This window comes from Scardinius erythrophthalmus (assembly GCF_964197995.2).
Source record: "Scardinius erythrophthalmus genome assembly, chromosome: 5".
Taxonomy (NCBI): Eukaryota; Metazoa; Chordata; class Actinopteri; order Cypriniformes; family Leuciscidae; genus Scardinius; species Scardinius erythrophthalmus.
The window spans coordinates 15,003,773-15,022,443 of record NC_138225.1 but is presented as its reverse complement, the minus strand read 5'-3'; the positions used below and the strand labels follow the sequence as shown (position 1 = coordinate 15,022,443).

General features: G+C 37.3%; 2 protein-coding genes across 4 annotated transcripts; one reads left to right on the top strand and one right to left on the bottom strand.

Annotated features, from left to right (window-relative positions):
- Nucleotides 1-240: 240 nt before the first annotated feature.
- tpcn1 (two pore segment channel 1) lies at nucleotides 241-15,724 on the bottom strand. Of its 2 annotated transcripts, none has more exons than XM_081366771.1 (26): nucleotides 15,593-15,724; nucleotides 11,534-11,664; nucleotides 11,252-11,428; nucleotides 10,003-10,116; nucleotides 9,731-9,861; nucleotides 9,324-9,447; nucleotides 9,156-9,214; nucleotides 8,715-8,814; nucleotides 8,479-8,595; nucleotides 8,235-8,359; nucleotides 8,081-8,129; nucleotides 7,864-7,927; nucleotides 7,673-7,717; nucleotides 7,006-7,062; nucleotides 6,778-6,831; nucleotides 6,594-6,666; nucleotides 6,403-6,510; nucleotides 5,905-5,976; nucleotides 5,735-5,824; nucleotides 5,315-5,430; nucleotides 5,180-5,226; nucleotides 4,843-4,911; nucleotides 4,026-4,122; nucleotides 3,791-3,927; nucleotides 3,604-3,684; nucleotides 241-1,865 (listed from the first exon to the last, which is right to left on the bottom strand). In XM_081366771.1, the coding sequence occupies exons 1-26, from the start codon at nucleotides 15,669-15,671 to the stop codon at nucleotides 1,764-1,766; spliced, it is 2,418 nt and encodes an 805-aa protein (XP_081222897.1). In that variant the 5' UTR covers nucleotides 15,672-15,724; the 3' UTR covers nucleotides 241-1,763. The 2 variants fall into 2 exon arrangements, with proteins under 2 accessions (XP_081222897.1, XP_081222896.1); XM_081366770.1 differs by lacking the exon at nucleotides 15,593-15,724 and adding an exon at nucleotides 11,785-12,000.
- drc10 (dynein regulatory complex subunit 10) lies at nucleotides 15,083-18,604 on the top strand (the record flags this gene model as incomplete). 2 transcript variants are annotated; one of them, XM_081366773.1, is made up of 5 exons in its annotated part: nucleotides 15,083-15,545; nucleotides 15,609-17,381; nucleotides 17,524-17,757; nucleotides 17,850-17,921; nucleotides 18,240-18,604. In XM_081366773.1, exons 2-5 carry the CDS (start codon nucleotides 16,488-16,490, stop codon nucleotides 18,519-18,521), a joined length of 1,482 nt encoding a protein of 493 aa, XP_081222899.1. In that variant the 5' UTR covers nucleotides 15,083-15,545; nucleotides 15,609-16,487. The 2 variants fall into 2 exon arrangements, with proteins under 2 accessions (XP_081222899.1, XP_081222898.1); XM_081366772.1 differs by lacking the exon at nucleotides 15,083-15,545 and having other exon boundaries at nucleotides 16,350-16,432; nucleotides 16,692-17,381; nucleotides 18,240-18,521.
- Nucleotides 18,605-18,671: the final 67 nt, after the last annotated feature.

The following is an 18,671-nucleotide window of genomic DNA, read 5'->3' as shown; positions in this document are numbered from 1 at the left end:
GAAATATTCGCCCTTACGCGAAATGACTAGCCTATTATTGCCCATGAGAATGTTCTATTTCGCAAAAAAAAAAAAAAAAAAAAAACACGGATTAGTACGATTTCATTAGACTAAAGCATATTAATGTAAAAATATACATTGTTTTTTTAGTCTGAATGAAATTAAACATGATAACAATTACAAAGACGAGCCAACTCACATAATACATATAAAAGCAATTATAAAAAAGAAAAAAAAAGGTTTCATTAAAATGTATCATTTACTAGACCTGTCATTGTTATACATTTACAAAGGTACAAGAACAGAGAACTGAAACACAGGTAAATCCTACAGTATTAGAGGAGCTGGTGTGGTTTGATGTCACACATACATCATGTCCCCTTGTGTTTGGAACATCATGGCTGCACATCCTACAGTGCAAAATAAACAACCAACTGGGATGAAATCACTGACCCTCGTAAACACATTAATGATTTACTCCAGGTCAGATGCTCTAGACATTAGAGTAAACAATGATATATGAGGATTTGCATGCATTCACCCTGTTAAAAGCATAAAAAATAACTAATAAAACATAAAATAGTACAGCAAACAAGAGAGATTTACATGAACATTTGTTTAAGTCAATGTAAATAAATAAATAACAGTTTTGAAGTACTGTGCAAAAAACCATAAGTAAGGCTAAATGGTTTCCCTTTGTCACCTATGGTTTTACACAAAAGAAAATTTGGATTTCTAAACATTTGTATTTACTCTGGAAAGACAAAAGAATCAGACTGTAGGTGGAATAAAAAGTGTGATTTTGACTAGATTTTATCTGAACTGGTCTGTAAAATTACTCTCATTCATGCCTAAAACAATACTGACGCCAAACAAAGGACATAAAATATTTTTTTATATGTGGTTTGAATGTACTGAAAGGTCCAGGGCTGGGTTTCTAACATTTATCAGTCCAAAATGAACACTTCTGGGAAACCAGTCCATATTGAGTGAATAAGTGCATGTATTAAAAAAAATTTTTAAATGCTTGACTCTTAAAGGGTTATTAGTTCACCCAAAATTTTAAATTCTGTGTCAAAATATTTTTGTGTTCCGACGATGAACGAAACTTTTACAGGTTTGGAACGACATGACAGAATTTTCATTTTTGGGTGAACTAATCCTTTAACTGCATCTGACATATGTTTAATCTGCTTGTATATATTTATATATAACAACAAAATAATAAGCCTCTCTATAGGTCCAAAGGTTCCAGCAAAAAGCAGCTTTAGTTTAAAAACAGCATTAGTTTATTACTATAATCTTTTATCTGTTGGTTAAGCAATACCTCAGACTGTGAAGAAAGACACTTAGTGCTAAAATCCTCACATTCAGTTCCGATTCATCTCCCACAGAAACATTCAATCACTGTGCTCCATTTGTCAAATCCATGAGAGAGTCTGAATCATTCAGGATCTACCCATCAAAAGGCAAATGTCATGAGGTGCATTTTTATGGAAGAAAAAAAGAAGGTTCCTGGACCTAGTGCATGTCACATGATTGGCCTGCAAGGTTCCCTGATTGGCCATGGAACCTTAAGGTTTTTTTGGGAAATAAGGCTTTAAGTAAAGGAGTTCTGTGGGTCTCCATGTGGAAAGAGGGAGAATGTAGTGGTCAAGGGGAACACCTGTGCTTTCCATCGCTGGGAGGAAGACGGTCTTACGGTCCCTCAGAGGTATGAGTGAGTGTGTTAAGTAACGCTGGTGCAGTGTTCAGAGGGTGTGTTAGTTAATGCTGTTTGAGGCATTGGCTTCAGGGCTGTCCAGTTCTCTGTGGAATGTCTCATCAGGCTGAAGGTTTGTTCTGGAATATTCCTCGTACCATTCCTGCAGACAAAAAGAAACAACCACTTTACACAAACATACCCATGCCTATCTGGAAATGTCTGTTTTTAAAAAAGGGGGGTCATTCTGAGCCAAATACATCACAGTATAGCTTAGCACAACAGAACATGATTTTCATTTATTTTTTCATGACAGATTCATTTAAATACATTTAGGTAGGCTTTCCAAGTTTCCACTTGGGCATATCCTTCTATAAATAGCTGACTGATATATTACAATTACAATTTCAAACTTTCATGATTTAATTTTCTGATCCAATAAGAGAACCGTTTGGGAGTGCTTTACATAAAACTTTCAATAAAAGGTTAAAATTAAAGGGGTCATGAACTGGATTGTTTTATTATTTTATAATGTTGCCTGGGGTGCCCTTATAATGTTAGTATGATTTTTACATCAAAAATTGTCATAATTTATAAATAAAAGCCATTTTTCCAAGCCTGATTTCTGCCTCAGATTTGAACGCTCCGTTTTAAGGGGCGTGTCTGCTGTGAGACTGCAGTGCAATCGCCCACTGCTGTGATTGGCTGACATGCTTGCATATGAAATAGCTAGTATTACATGAACTCTCTCGAAAACTTTTACTTCGTTTTTACTATTACAGCTATCGAGATAACAAATCGTGAAAAGTATCGTTTAAAGCATTATATTTAAATCTATTCCATCACATGAAAGGTTGCAGCATGATGAGCACTGAGCAGATGACAGACAGTCTGTTGATCGCGTGAATAAAGATCTTATCATTGCAACGCAATTTTTGCACTCTCACAAATGCTTACACCAAATCACAATGCAAACACGATGTGAATACACAGTAAGAGCTTCGTTGTGTAGTGTAACAGTGTCATTATTTCATCACGAGTTTGGTAAGTGTCCAGATAAGCTCTCGCGGCTCGCGCTGTGCTGTTTGATTGACAGCTTGGGCGAATGGAAAGGGATCGTTCTTTGATCGCTTTCTGTACGTTAATTTAATAACAGTTTAAAAAAGATTATTTTCATAATACTACGAGAAATTATGTGAAGTTGATCGTTTAGTCACTGATGCATAAACAGTATTGAACGATTTTAAGAGAAAGATATCTGAACTTGAATAATTACACATCAGAAATCACTGATCGCAGATCAGGCATTAGAGTACACATGGTTACTTACATGTTGCTGGCAGATCCGTGTCGGGAAATTGTGATCGACTCACTGATTTAATAAAGTTTAACCATGCTGGAATCCTAAGGAAGCTTAATGCAGACTGTCTTCTTCCACAAACAGGCGCTGCACAATATTTTGTAAACCGCATGTTTATTGCTTGGAAGTAGCTCGATCCGGTTTAGCAATCATCAGGTCGTCCTATGTTATTTAGCATGTTTGGGCGAATCGGTGGGCGGGGCTAAACAGGCCGTGTTGAAGTAGGCGTTGATCTTCTTTTGTGGAGGCGGTGTTTTATCCTCTTTGACGTCATTGTTCCCCACTTTGAAAAATGAGTCGTTTGCTGAGCCTGATGTCTATAAAAGCTTTTATTGGACTAACAAGGTAGTTTTCAGTTCTGAAACTTACAGGATATTATTATAGTATGATGATCTCTTATATGTCAAAAGCTCAAGGAAAATTTGATTTCTCAGTTCATCACCCCTTTAAAGTAAGAAATCTGGTTAACACATCACTTTTTATGACCACGCTACATTTATGCAAATTCAAAAGTGCGTTTCTATATGTGTGGTTTAAGTACCTGAATCTCCTCCTCATACATCTTCATGCTGAGGTCACTCTTGGTACGTGACCTTCGACCCTGAAATACTAATGAGGAGTGCTGTGAGCAAAGACAAAATGATCCATTAGTGTTCAATCAGTCTAATGAAAAAACTCAATTCGATGCTCTAAACATAGACTGCGTGTACATGTGTGCATGTGCTCACCCCGCTTCGCTCCAGAGCCACACACATGTCCTGCAGTGAGCTTAGGTTGGTGACGCCCAGTGTGTGTTTATACAAGTCCAGAATCTGTAGAGCTTCAGTCTGAGACACCTCTGTGTCAAATACAATCCCCTTTTCATCTATTACACACACACACACACATTCTCAGTATTAGATCTCAGTGAAATAGGTCCCAGTCACACTCATTGTCATTGGATGAACAGGACTCATTCAGAACCTTCTGGGTCGTCCAGCGGCTCTCTGTTCTTCCGACTGTAGTTCATCCTGAAGACGAATGCATCCAGTATGAAGGCCACGATTATCGTCATGACTACCTGCATCACATAATCACACAGGCATTTACACTCAAAACAACACAGAGCTGTGAAAAATATCAAGATCACTAAATCAGGTTATAACACATACATAAATGGGTACCTGATTACAGTAGTGTGACATTCTATAGTTTAATAACATTCTAAAATCATTTCAAACAACATAATTCTATAATTGCATGAGCATTAAACATGCACTTTTTGTCTAATATTAATTCAGCAACTACATGACATGCATTGTTTTTTTAAATAATTAAAAGAAACCCCTCCCCCTTAAAGTGTACACTGTTCCTTATACATTTCAATCTAAAATCTTCATGTGAAAAACAAATCATATACACATTATTTCCAGCAGTATTATTTTAGTATTATGTATACACTATTACAGTTTTTATTAATATTAATTTTATTCTTTATATCAATTTTTATTTTATTTAAATTTTTAGATGTTTTTATTAGCTTTGGTGATTTTTTTTTTAAGATTACTATTTTGGTTTATTTATTTTTAGCCATTTTATTTTTTGTTCAGCTTTAGTTAAAAAAAAAAAAAAAGGTAGAAATTCAAGGCAACTATTCTAATTTTCGTTAGTTTTTCTTCTATTTTATTTCATTTTAACTAAAAATATGAAAAGAATTTCTGTTATTTGAAAGTTTATTTGAAATTTGTTAGTTTTAGTTAGGAATAATAACCCTGATTTACTGACATACACAATCCCTTACCATGGTGACAATGTAAAAGGTCATGAAATAAAGGCGAGTCCAGTGAGTAGTTTCTGATGTCACACCTTCCTGTGAAAACAGGATTCAAAGGGTTCAATAACTACAAATGACAGACAGATGCTCATTTACTGACTGGTTCATAGGATCCATAGGCTTCTGCTACAAACACACACACTGCACAAACACTTAGAGATGTTAGCATTACTTCACATTTAAAACAACACTTTTAAACAATGTAATGTTCATTGTTTACAATGACATGGGGAGATACACAACAATCTGCTGACTGACATTTAATTCCAATAAACAGCAGGTGTTTTTGTGCATTTACACTCACCATTGTGATGTACCAGTTGTTCACCACTGTTAGCTCAAATAGAGTGACTGAAACACGGCAGAGAAAAAAACTCAAATTACACAAAGCTATATACTGAAGTGAGACGGAGTGTGTATTTGTGAGTGTCGCACATACCAAAGCTGCTTAGGATGTTATTAAAGTTATTGAGATAGTAATATCCCTCTTCCAGCACGGTTCGGTTGCCAATGGTCACATTTATCTGGCGATACGAGTCAGCAACTGTGCTATTCCTTTGAGAGACAGAGAACATACCATTAAACACACCACTATTCAATGAGAATCGTTTTTGTAGCTTGACATCCACTGATCACGTTGTACTTTCATAAACATTCTTTAAAATGTCTTCTTTTGTGTTGCACACACCGCACTTGAAAAAACACGAGGCTGAGTAAATGATTTTATTTCGAGGTGAACTATTCTTTCATTATGTAACAGGACAGCAGTAGATCATCTTACATTTAGAAACTGCATAAGTTCAAGGTGATGTTCAGTCGGTTTTGATTTTTGCAAAAGGTGATGATTAAAGGGACTTACTTGCAGCAGTTCGGATAAACAACCTCAGCAAAAAACTCCATTCCAACGATGGCAAAAGAATAATAGAAGATAATCAGAGTCAGACCTAGACTACAGAGACAGAGAGAGTGTTATGAGAGAAGATCCTTCATCTGTGAGTAATGAGCTGAAATGGATTATTATTTCTGTACCTGGCCATACGCGGGAACAGTTCAAACATTGTGTCCAGAACATTCCGATAGCGCTGTTTAATTTTAAACAACCTTGACAAGAAAAAAAAAAAAAAAAACGATGAAACTATCTGTTTCTATCTATATCAGCTATGACTGATGAAAATATAAATTATAAAAAAGATATTTAATGATCCACACAAAATGACAGAGTTAAAGACACATCTTAAAAAAGTTATTACACTACAGTGGGGTAAAAATGTGGCATTTTTCTAAACTGATTGGTTTTTAATATAATGCACAAATTACATTACCAGGATAACAATTTGAGTGAAAGTTGAATACATAAAAATGTCAAGCCTAAAACATTTTTGTTTATTGAGAGGTTTGAATTAGGTTTCGATTTTGAATTTCAGGTTTTCAATTCAGTCTCACACTTCTGGGAGACAAAAATCAAATGAATAACTACAACTATATGCAAACCAAAAGACGTCAAAACACAAAAATAAGTACACACACCGGAGGAGCTGAAGAGGTCTCAACACCACAATGAAGTAGAACGGCTCCATGTCAAAGGCCAGAGCAATCAATCCCAGAAAGGCAAATACTGTTACTGAGAAATCAAAGCTGGAAATAGAAGCACACACCCAGCAATGAGGCATGTGTGTGTGTGCGTTAGTGCTTATATGAATGTACGTGTGTGTACCTACAGGTTCCATCCTGAGCTGAAATATGTCATTGGACCAAGGCCTGTGATCTTCAACAAGACCTCAATTCCATAAACTTCATTCCACAGACACATCAGCCGGGGATAAAAAAAAAAAAAATCATAAATGGTACGCATAGTCATTAAGACATTTACATTTGATTTCATTTTAAACAATTTCCACTTACTTGTAAGGAAAATAATGTAACTCAAGGGGACAACATGAGTCCATGAGACACCATCTGTGGGGAGAGAAGAGCTCCCTGAGAGCCAAATTCAATTGGGTTCACACAGAGAAAACTGTTTCCTCTGTTTACAAGCGTTTCTGAATGGTGAATTCATAGAATTATCTAGAACTGCAACACAGCTGCACTGCATGTCCTACTGTTACATTACATTACTCAAGCAGATCTTACCATTTACCATGTTTGTCTCCACTAGGATCCAGATGCCATTAATTGCTACTACCAGATCTGTTACAGGTCAATAATGAAAAACAGACAGTATTATTAGAAATATTGGAATGAATATAGTGCAGGCGCAAGACACTACTACAATTTAAAAGTTTGGTGTCTGTAAGACTATTTTTTTTTCAACTAAATTAATACTTTTATTAAGCAAGGATGCATTAAATTGATCAAAAGTTAGAGTAAAGACATTTACATTGTTACAAAAAATATCTATTTCAAATAAATGCTGTTCTTTCAATTTGAGCAACAAATCATCATATTAGAATAAAAATACAGCATTGCCATCAAAGGAATAAATTACATTTAAAATAGAAAATGGTTCTTTTAAATTTCACAATATATAAATATTTCACAATACTGTTTTACTATATCTTTGGTCAAATAAATGCAGCCTTGGTGAGCATAAGAGACCCCAAACTTTTGAACGGTACAGTATATAATAATATAAGAGGTACTAGGAGAATATCAGACCAATTTGAATTTTTAAAATACAAATTTTTCTATTAACCCAGAAGCTAATGGGTTTAAAGGAGTATATATTTTGATCAGGTATTGCATGTTAATATCTAAATGGGTAGAGCATACAACAAAATATTTAAGAAATATAACTTACACATTGCATATTGAAAAGCTTTAGATTTCACAAGTAAATTCATTCCTGTTAAAAAAAAAGAATAATGATCATAAAGAGTGTTATGAAAGAAAAATATTTGATGCCAACTAATCATAAATGTACCTGATCATTCTGAGCAGATCTTTAAAGTGTAAAATACTGTAACTAATACAAATTGACTAATTAAAAACCTTTGAAAATGAGGAATGCTGTGCGAGGAAGATCATCAAACCAGTACTCCCCACTCCGTCGAGCCTGCAACAAACACACACACAGACACACACACACACACACACACACACACACACACACACACACACACACACACACACACAATGTTCTGGCTCAAGAGGGTTTAACATACACACTGGGAGTAAAATCATCATGTGACGGTGTGTGAAATCTGACCTTCCATTTGAGCCCAATCACTTCATAAAACTTATAAAAGTCCTGGAGACTAAAACGCAAGCACAAATACACCTTAAAAACTCATCATCTGTTAAAATAATCAAAAGAATGTGAGCGTATGCACTCGTGTTTGAGTATGAGTGTGTGTGTGTACCTAAGCATGGTTGTGTCTGAATAGTTGAGGGCTTTGAATGTGAGAAAACGATCCCGTGCAGTCATTCGTGGACGATAGAATCGCATCAGTCCATCAAACTGCTTCAAAGACACTCCATCTGGCCTCTAAATAAAAGACACACATGCAGATTTATCACATTCACTTTCTTCACCAAGTACACAAGGCTAAAAAACAGTCATAAAAAAACAAGAGAGGGAAATAGCGTTATCTGTATAAATCTCACCTGCCGACTAAGCAGCAGCTGGAAGGCATGCTCGATGGCAGATCGCTTGTGTAAAAGCAGAGATTTAAATTTCATCTTCTCGACTCCATTAAAGGTGTCAAAAACTACTGCCAGAAGCTGAGAGGCAAAAAAGAATAGCAAACTCAGGGTAAAGGCTAGTTCACACTGCCCTAAAAGACCATTTCCAAAAAAATTATACATAATAACAAACAGATGTGATGTTGTTCATTACTGACCAAATTCATGATGAAGTAGAGCTCGATGGACAGATACACAATGAAGAAAATGCATGACCAACGATTCTTGGAATATGCTGGCATCATCACATCTGGAAAACTAGTGAAGAAAAAAGATGGAAAAACTTGTAAATCTACTAAAGACTCTGAGGTCTTTGTAGATGGATAGTTTACTATGAATCATTTAGCAAACACTTTCTTATTGAAACTGACTATTACTACATTTTTAACAGTGACAGTCTGACTGTAGCAACCTGGGGTTAAGAACATTGCTCAAGGGGATCTGAAAAATTCTCTAGTTAAAAAAAACTCCAGGGGTTTGAACTGGTAACATTTGTATTACTAGCTCAGTTACAGGAAGACATGAAACAACCCCACTGAGACTCAGAGTCATGTTATCTTAGCCAGGATGTGTGCCCCACAGTGAGGCTACATACTTACTTTGCAGTGGTCAGAAGGACGAACAAACTCACAATGCTGTTCTCAAGTGTGCTAAAATACTGTAGAGAGAAAGAGAAGTCATCCGGTCTCAGGGAGAGTTTTTATGTATGTGAGAGAGAGAGAAACATCTGGAACACACAGGTGAGTGTGTGACTGTGATGCACTAACCGGGTCAGCTGGGTTGGCTGAGAACAAGCAAAATCCCAGGATGGCAAAGATGACCATGAAGAAAAGCAACAGCAGAAGAATATCAATGAAGGGAGGAAGAGACTGAAATATCTGCCTCAGGTTTCTGAGGGAGGACAGAAACAGAGATAGAGCGTCAGAATATAACTACAATGTATCCGGTCAAGCACATGCTATACAGTAATTTTCCTAAAAGTTGATTTTAGGCAAAATCGGTGTAACACACAACCTCAAGCAGCTTATTGCTTTTATAAGATCTCAGAAACAGCAACCGCATAAAAAACACCAATGTTTAACAAACAATGTTTTATTATTACTAGTAGTAAACTTTTAATTTAATAATGATCATTTAGAAATTATTATAAAACATAATAATAATAATAATATGCCTGCGAACGGCTCCACAGTAACGGCAGTCCACCAAAAAGATCGGTCGCAGGGCTCTCGTCACACGCAGGTGAGATGTCTGCCGGACTAAGACCACAATGGCCTCGATGAATTGAAGAAACAGGACACATGTCTGAAAAGCACACAAATCAAGAGAGGATAACAGGATTCTTGAGCTGAACTTCTGTGAATACGAATCTACGATGCATCCCGATTCAAAGAGGAAAACATAAACCATTTTAAATGAACATAGTCTATTACAAAATCCACACACCTTCACCATGGTCCTTTTATGCTTTATAAAGGTGTGAAAGCCAAGCCATCGGAGCTTCATACCCAACTCAAATGCCACCAACGCCAATGCCAATAACTCCAGTGTCGCGTGAATCTGACAGGAACAAAAATACACACTTTTAAAGTCTTATTCATATAATCGAAATCCACAAGCATACAAAAAAAAATTACAAAGGCATAAGCCCTGTCTGGATGGTAATTGTTTCCGATGGGGACGTAAGGTATGTTCAACATTTACAGGGACTAGTCTGTGATTTTATTGCCGTCCGAATCCAGAATGTCTGTTTTTCATCCAAAACCCACGTAAAAATCCCCCGCCGAATTAACTGCTGTTTTTTTTAAATGACATCCATCATTTTGAGAGATAAAATGCATTACAGAAAAAAAATCCAGCTATAGCGCGTCTATTTTCAAACATATTTAAATAACCAAATAATAAATAGGATATTACTATTATTAAAATAAATATGAATTTATTCTTATTCCAAGCATTTTATTTACAGCAGTCAATCATACGACCATGTGAGCAGCCTGTTGGTTCATAGAATAGAAAAAAAAGAAATCGCCATCCGAATGCATGAGTTTTATCAGTGAGGTGTCATGCAAATCTATTTTTAGAGACGTCCAAATGAGAAACAAGTCCTGTCCCAGTATGGCTTTACACACATACACTACCTTTCAAGAGTTTGGGGTGGGTACTCTCTCTGTAAGATTTTTGAATGTTTTTCCAAAGAAGTGTCTTATGCTCACCAAGGCTGCATTTATTTGAAATAAAAATACAGTAAAAAGCATAATATTGTGAAATATTATTACATTTTATTTTTATTATAACTTAAAATATCCATTTCCTGCTTTAATATATTTCAAAATGTAATTTCTGTATTCTTGTGAAGGCAAAGCTGATTTTTTAGCAGTTATTACTCCAGTCTGCTGATTTGGTGGTCAAGAAACATTTCTTATTAGTATCAGTTTTGAAAACGGTTGTGCCGATTAATATTTTAGCAGAAAATGAAAAACAATTCTGGATTCTTCAATTAATATAAATTTCTAAATAAAAGCATTTATTTGAAATAGAATCATTTTGTAACAATGTACAAGTCTTTACTGTCCCTTCTGATCAATTTAATGCATCCTTGCTAAATAACGAATTCATTTCTCTATTCAAGTCTTACCGACCCCAAACTTTAAAATGGTAGTGTATGCACACAGTGCAAGTAGAAGTCACATACATAGACATCCAAGCGGAGGAAGGGGACGGCAGGGGCCTCTGAGAGGGACAGTAGCATGAGTAACACCGCAGTCAGCAGCTCCATCACATAGAAAAGGTGATTGTGAGCAAACAGGTAGGCGCTGAGCGCGTGGGCACTTCGCGGATGAGTGAAAAACTTGTCATTATTCTCTCCCTCCTGAGGACAAACACAGACAAATGGGAGAATTATTATTAGCCCTGAGTGTGTGTTTGTGATCATCTGCGTTCATTTAGGTGCTTCATTGGGTGTTCAAAAGATGACCTGCAGGTATATTGCTGCTTCCTGGTAGTTCATTTCCCAACTCTGCCGCAAAGAATTCTGGGCTCTGGGGTCTGGTGCTCCTGGGGTCGGTATGACAACATTATTCACAACATCATAATTTCCTGCCCCATCTGTGTAGAGAAAGAAAAAAATATATAGTAAAAATGATTTCTCAATATAAAATAAGCATTAACTTCTAGGTAGGTAGAGGAGGTTTTAAGCCAGTTGATCAACACATTTCAATAGCATACCGACAGATGGAAACTGCTGGCAGAAGGAGGATGTTTGGACTGGCCTATCATGTGTTAGTCCGGTCATGTTGTCAACCATACTACTGATTTCCATAGCAGCCCGTGTGATCGGCCCCACGTCCCAGTAGTCAGACAGAGAGCATGTCACTGGTCAAGCAGTTTTAGCACTGCAAGGGTTAATTATAAACAATGGACTCGAACATGCGAGTTTCATTGTGCCAGCTGCGGTGGCCAGCGGTCCGAAAGCAGAACAGAATCTAGTGGTTATGCTCACGATTCCTCCAAAGACGACACGGATTCCAGGAAAACTCAAGTCAAGTCAAATCAGGCCAAACGCTACTTTAAAACTCTAAACATCTCTCTCTGCACCTTCATACATTCATTTGATTGTAACGTTTGTTAAGAAAGACGAAAAACAATTGCTAATAATTTGTTTCTATGCTAAAAATAACTAAATAGATTACACAAAAAAATCTTTTGCTGGCAAAACATAAAAAAAATATCCACAAATGAGGATCCCACAAAGTTTTGCTTATGAAAAAAAAATTTGATTAGACAATTTTACAGAAAAGTGAAGAATTAGATTAGGGCTGCTTTCAATAACATCAACAAGATTTAAATATTCAAAGACAATCAAATACTGAAAAAATTCAAATGTGAATAAAATGTGAACAAATGCACTACAGAGCTGCTTCCCAAAACACTGACTGGACAGCTGAATCCCAAATAGCTAGATATTCCAAAAGGATTCCACTCTGCACTTTTCCCCTCTCTTTCAGAGGATATGTGGGAAGGAGACGCTGTTGATGGTTCAGAGATCACAGTGTAACCCAGCAGTTGAATAGATAGTCCAGTGGATTTTCTTAAGCATCAGTCCCAAACACAGTGAGAATGTCCTTCAGAATCTTGGAGTTGCTTTGTCCGACACTAGTCCCTTTTCCAGCCAACCCCATCAGCTCGGTTTCAGTCTCTCTGTCATAGCCTCCTCTCTTCCGTGTCATCTTCTGTTTCCAGTGCTACATCCTCTATATACAGTGTCCATTTTAGTCCTTTTTTTCTCCAAGCTCAGAAACGCAGCAATCCTTTGAACAAATCTACCAAGCTGAGAGCCTCATTTGACTCAGAGGGAAGTAAAACGTTTCAATTCATTTTTTCGATTTATACTTACCATTGCTTCTCTGTAAGCAATGAATATAACATTAATCCACTAACACGCTTTTAAACGATCTGTCAGGCCATAGCCTGGTAAATATGCCTGGCCTTACCGATTAAATCACAAACAGTAAGAGCTTTTAGTTTGACCAAACACAAGCTGATTGAATGAGTTGCCGATAAGTTCATTGTAAACAGCTCTTATGGAGTACGCACGTGACAACAACAGTGTGGGTTTTGCTCTGTGTCTGTCAGATCAATAAGTTCCTGGCAGAGCAAGAGCGAACAAGAGAGACAGCACTGATAGCAGTTTTCTTTTCAGTCCAGTTCCAGATTTCCTTCAAACACAAAGAAACAAAGCGGAACTAAAGATCAGAGATTTAAAATATCCAAACAATCTTCACCATGACACTGACAAACATTTTGAGGCAGAATGAGGAAGAGAAGGCATCTGATATTCACGTCAGCTTCTTTCCTCATAAATTCAGAGACAGCTGTTCAGGAACCAAAAAGACAGAATGTGTCCTTACGTTGTTTTTTTCTTAATGAAGAATTTTCTTGGCTAACTAAAGGAACATGTCAAATCCCAAAAAGAGTGCTACAATTTCCATTCGGGTCCTCAAAATATTCACGCGTCCAGCTCTCATCACTCCCACACAGTTTTGACACAAGGCCATGGACTGTGTGTGTGCCGGATGGGAGTGGAGAGGGGGCCACAAACACCGTTGTATTTGCCATAGGCTGACACAGCATTTTAACTCCTCTGTCTGTGTGTGTGTGATGTACAAAAGCTGGTATGCTGCTGCATTGGACACTTGAACACATGATCGTTGGGGTTGGGAATACTTCACTCTTAAAGTGAAAGTACTTAACAGTGTCCTTCCCCAAAAGAATTACAGAACAGAAATAGTCTATTGGTAACTGATTCACATAATGTTTGTTAATGTTTTCACCAAAATGCAATACCACACAATAGCACTAGAGTGCAGCATCTCACCAGTGATTTTAAACCACTTACACCAAAAGTCTCTCAATCTATAAATGATTCTTACTACAGCGCTGAACACTTATGCCAGATTTACACTGCGAAGGTGTCACAGATGTGGTGTCATTTAGGTGTCTTTACATAGACTTTTTAATGCTGCTCAGAAGTGGCATAAATCCATTTACAAAGCAATTTCAACTGTATACTTATGCAGCATTGTCTGGTCTTTACACAGAATTAAGCAGACACAGTGCATATTTAACTCTGCTGTGTAAAGTACCCTTTTAATTAGATTATTTTCCTTAAATTTACACTGCAAAGTGCAAATGTGTCACAGAAGCACTTTCAAAGTGGCCTAAGTCTAAGGTTTAATGCTGCTCAGAGGTGGCATAAATGCATTTACACCAAAATTACAACTTTGATTCTAGGGGCTGAGCTGGGTGAGAGCAGGCATAATTTAGTCTGGCTTTTATGCCAAATTGCTTCTTAAGATTTTGAGCGGGCACATAGTAGCCTTAACTCAGCTTGATTTACTTCATAAACATATTTTTTTGTGTGTTTTGATGAATAAATACTACTGATATCTGTATATCTGAATGTAGTAGATAATTTGGTCACTTCCAAGTAAACACTGGATTGTCAACAATATATGAAAATCTTTTTTTTTTTACAAAATACAAGTTGCGGGTGCAATTATTATTTTCACATGAACATAAAAGATATTTGGTGTGATGACATCATGATTAAGTCTAGCACTCTCAAGCCCCTCTATAACAAGATCCGCCACTGATGACAGCTGGCACACACTGATGAAATTAAATTCAACAATAGAAAAGCTTTTATAAAGCGGCGTGGGGGGAAAACAACCATGCTTTAGCTCTATTAAAACCTATGCAGAAGGCCTACAAATCATCTCTCAGCGCATTAGCAATGTCAATAATGCAGTCAACAACGACGAAAAGGTTTGACTGCCGAGCCCTCTAGAGTCAGTGTTTGGAACTCACACTATATAAATGGCCATCTTTGCTATCCTCTGTCACATGATGGAAGTCTGGGGGTTAAAGATCAGCAGGTTTCATGTAGAACAGCTGGGCCTGTAATATCTCAGCGAAGTCTAATAAGCAACATGTCTGTAAGAGTGCTAATCACTGATAATTAACTGACACCCAACAGCAGAAGTTGTCAAATGTCGGCTCTGCCTGGGACACTAGGGAACTATAGGGAGTCTGTAGACAATTCAGAGAATTTTATAAATGGTGATTATAGGTCTATTGTTCTATTGACTTCACTAGTTGTTAACAGAGAGATCAAAGCGATTGATGTTGTCTATAAAATATCACGCTTAAAATACTTCTCTTTATAGCCTACTAGAAAATATGCAGCTACTTCGCCAGGATTTAGGCTATATTTGCATTACATTTGCGGACCTTGGAATGAAAAAGTTTTAAACTCAATGCTCTACAGTATCTGACAGCTCAGACTAAACCAAGGAGATAGAGGCCGTAAGGTTAGACAGAATTCATGAAGGATGCTGCACACCGAACCGGTGACAGATCTTTACAAGAAGGCTGAAAGCCGGTTAAAGATCTGAACGCAGTCCTGCCCTACCACCAGCAAAGCTCAGGTAAATACAGGTGACCGAACAATACTGCACAAGACACATATACTCACTCTCGTCTTCCTCCAGCAGCCCGCTGGTCGCATCGTCCCAGGTCAGAATCAACGGCACATCGTCGTCCCCGTCCGCCATCCCGCAGAACGGCGAGAGGACCGCGGGTTTTAGGGGACACGGAGTCTCTATGATCAACCAACTAACCTTTCACTGCTGCAGAGAAACTTGGGCTACACGACACGAGTTACAGAAACCGCTTTATTGTCCCCAAACACCCAACTGAGCGCGTTTATGCTAAAATGTGTTTTAATTTAACTTTAACAGACGTCTAAGTTAAACAAATCAGAATTAAAAACTAACAGAGCCTGTCTGTTTACGTCATTATCGTCGGCTGTTATTAAAATACCATCGCAAGCGCAAGGTATATAGCTGCTTTCTAAATTAGTAATAAACTAATTTAACTTTATAACGGAGAAAAATGCGATTTAATCGCGTTTTTAACATTATAAATAAAAGAACCGACGCCGTCAAGCAGGAAGATCTGACGTTACGTCTTTTTACGACAGTGTCGTTTTTGATCGCAGAGATAAAACAGCTGAAATGTCACAATAAAAGTCACTATTTGAAAATGTTCCTTGTGCCAAAATGTTTAATTCATTCATTGATAATATGAGGTTTATGAATTTTCTTTCATACACGTGTATAATTAAACGGTGAGTGAGATTTCTAATTTTGTTCTTTGTTGGAGTCGAGTGGGAAGTCACTGAATGGCGTGGAGGGGTTAAAGATAAGAATGTCATGCCAACGCCGGTTGTCACGGCAACTGGTATAAACAACAACAGAGTTTGAGTTTGACTCTAATGAAGTGAATACGGATTTCGACCAAAAAGAATAGCACGGTGACGTATTACATATTAAAATGAATTTTAATTCAGAACTGTTTTTATCATTGAAATGAAAACATTTGTGTACTTAGGTATTTTTTGTATGAATTGCATTTCAACTTTGTGGAAACTTATACCTTCTGTATTTAAATGTCTTTCAAATCTTGTTTTAAATGTTTTTAAAATCAATATTGTTAGTAATGTTTCACCAAAGATGATCTATTGTCTGTTTATTTGGTGTGTGAATAGTTTTCTCTCCCTTACTCAATCAAAGAGACCTCTAATGATGAGCTCAAAATTAGATGATCTCCCTCCTGAAGAGAGACTATCAGATGCAGCCAGCATTCCAAACAAAACTAAGAGAGACCTCTTAAAGACCATCAATCCCTCCATGAAGACTCTATCATCTCGGGAAGCAAAGCTCATTTTAGGGGTACTAGATGAGTGCATTGATAAGATGGAGATAGCCTCTCTTTTACGCACTTTGATGAACTGTCCAGAAACTCTTTCCCGCACTTTGATGAACGGTCCAGAAGCTCTTTCCCCGAGCCTGGGAGAGGAGGTGGTGAGGGCCCTGAAAGAGCATCACAGACTTGAAGAAAAGTACCAAGCTATGGTGCTTGATGGGAGTCTTGAACAAAAGGATCAACTAGCCAAATCTGCAAAAGCAATTCAGGATTCCTTTCGTAACATTGTGCGGCTATTTAGGGCAACTCCGACCACAAGGGAGGTGCTAAAACAGATACAACCTAACACAGGGGGAGAGATGGGGTCTCAGAAACTGAGAGATGGCCTGTGCGAGTTGAGGGAGGTCGTTTTGGAGAGGCTCCTCACAACCCCTACGGAGGAGAGAGAACGCAGAGAGATGATGCTGGAAGTCAGTCTACGTGACTCTGCCAACCAGGCAGTGATAGACTCACTGGACAAAGAGGTTGCAATGGCAATAAAAGCCAAGGATACAAAGGTGAGAAGCACCATAAGGAGAATTTTTTTCTTCTTTTTTTTGTGATTAGTTAGATGACAGAATCTTGACAGATGAATGAGTTCTCCAAACTATGTTATTTTTCACCCTTTTCTTTCTCTGTCTGGCTTTCACTCCTAATTAGATCTCCATGTTGAATAATAAAGTGCACCAGCTGAGGAGCTCACTGCATCAGATGGAAAAGGGTTTGGAAGAGTCTGTTGTCCGAACTCAGCAGGACGCTGAGAAACAGTTCCAATCAGAAAAGAAAACTTCAGAGGGGAAGATCGCTCGTATGCAGCAGGAGGCCAATCACCTGACAGCTCAGTTCAATAATGTGATTTCAGCAAACAAAGAGAGCGAACTGGAACTACGAAAGGTGTGCACACTCGTGGCTCATCCAGTTAATGAAACAGGAAGCATGCGTATAGTGATTAGTTTGTTGTAATGTTACTGATTTTTGATTTGCAGAAAAAAGACAAGGTAGAAACAGAGATAGAGAACTTGATCCAGAAATACGATGCTGAAATGGGAGAGAAACAGGTAGACATTAATCTAATATGGCTTTAATTGATGTTTGATGCAATATCATTTGCGTATGTATTTGCAGATACCGTTCAAAAGTTTTGGGCTCATTTAAAAAAAAAAATTATACAATAAAATAGATAATAGATATTTTAAATTGTAATACAATATGGCTGTATTTTTATGTATTTTTAAAATCCAAACTTTTGAACAGTATTGTACATGAATTGCATTAAAAACATTCAATGTATCAGTGTGAATGTATTTTAATATTTAAATGTATGTTGTCTTTATGAATACATGTATTTGATTTTATACATGTATATGTGTGTCTAGACAGAGTTGGAGGAAATTACGAGCATGCACGAGAAAGATAAGACAGAGCTGACAGGGCTGGAGGAACTTTTTGCAGTTTTGAACCTGGAGTACTCCCAGATTATGAAGGAGCGACAGGAGGCTCAGGACAAGAGGAAACAGCAGGAAAAAGAAAGAGAGATGCAGAGCCAAGCTGCTACTATCATTCAGGCCCACTGGAGAGGCTTCTGTGTGCGCAAGGCCACGAAGGCCAGCGCAAAGCCCAAGAAAGGAAAGAAAGGAAAGGGTAAAAAAAAAAAATGAGAGAGAGAACTAGAAACTAACGCACAGTGCAAGATAATCACCATTATTACTATGTTATTAGATAAATAAAATCAATAACGCCCACTGTGACTGAGACTCATGAAGCATTCAGAAGTGTTCACATTCATCTTTTGACATACTTTTACCCAG

Coding starts and splice junctions, on each gene's coding strand:
- tpcn1 (XM_081366770.1), bottom strand. CDS start 11,878: ATGGAAATCAGTAGTATGGTTGACAACATGACCGGACTAACACATGAT. Junction 5,977..6,402: donor AGACCTCTTCAGCTCCTCCG/GTGTGTGTACTT, acceptor TTTCTTGTCAAG/GTTGTTTAAAATTAAACAGC. Junction 4,123..4,842: donor CCTTTTACATTGTCACCATG/GTAAGGGATTGT, acceptor TATGTGATGCAG/GTAGTCATGACGATAATCGT.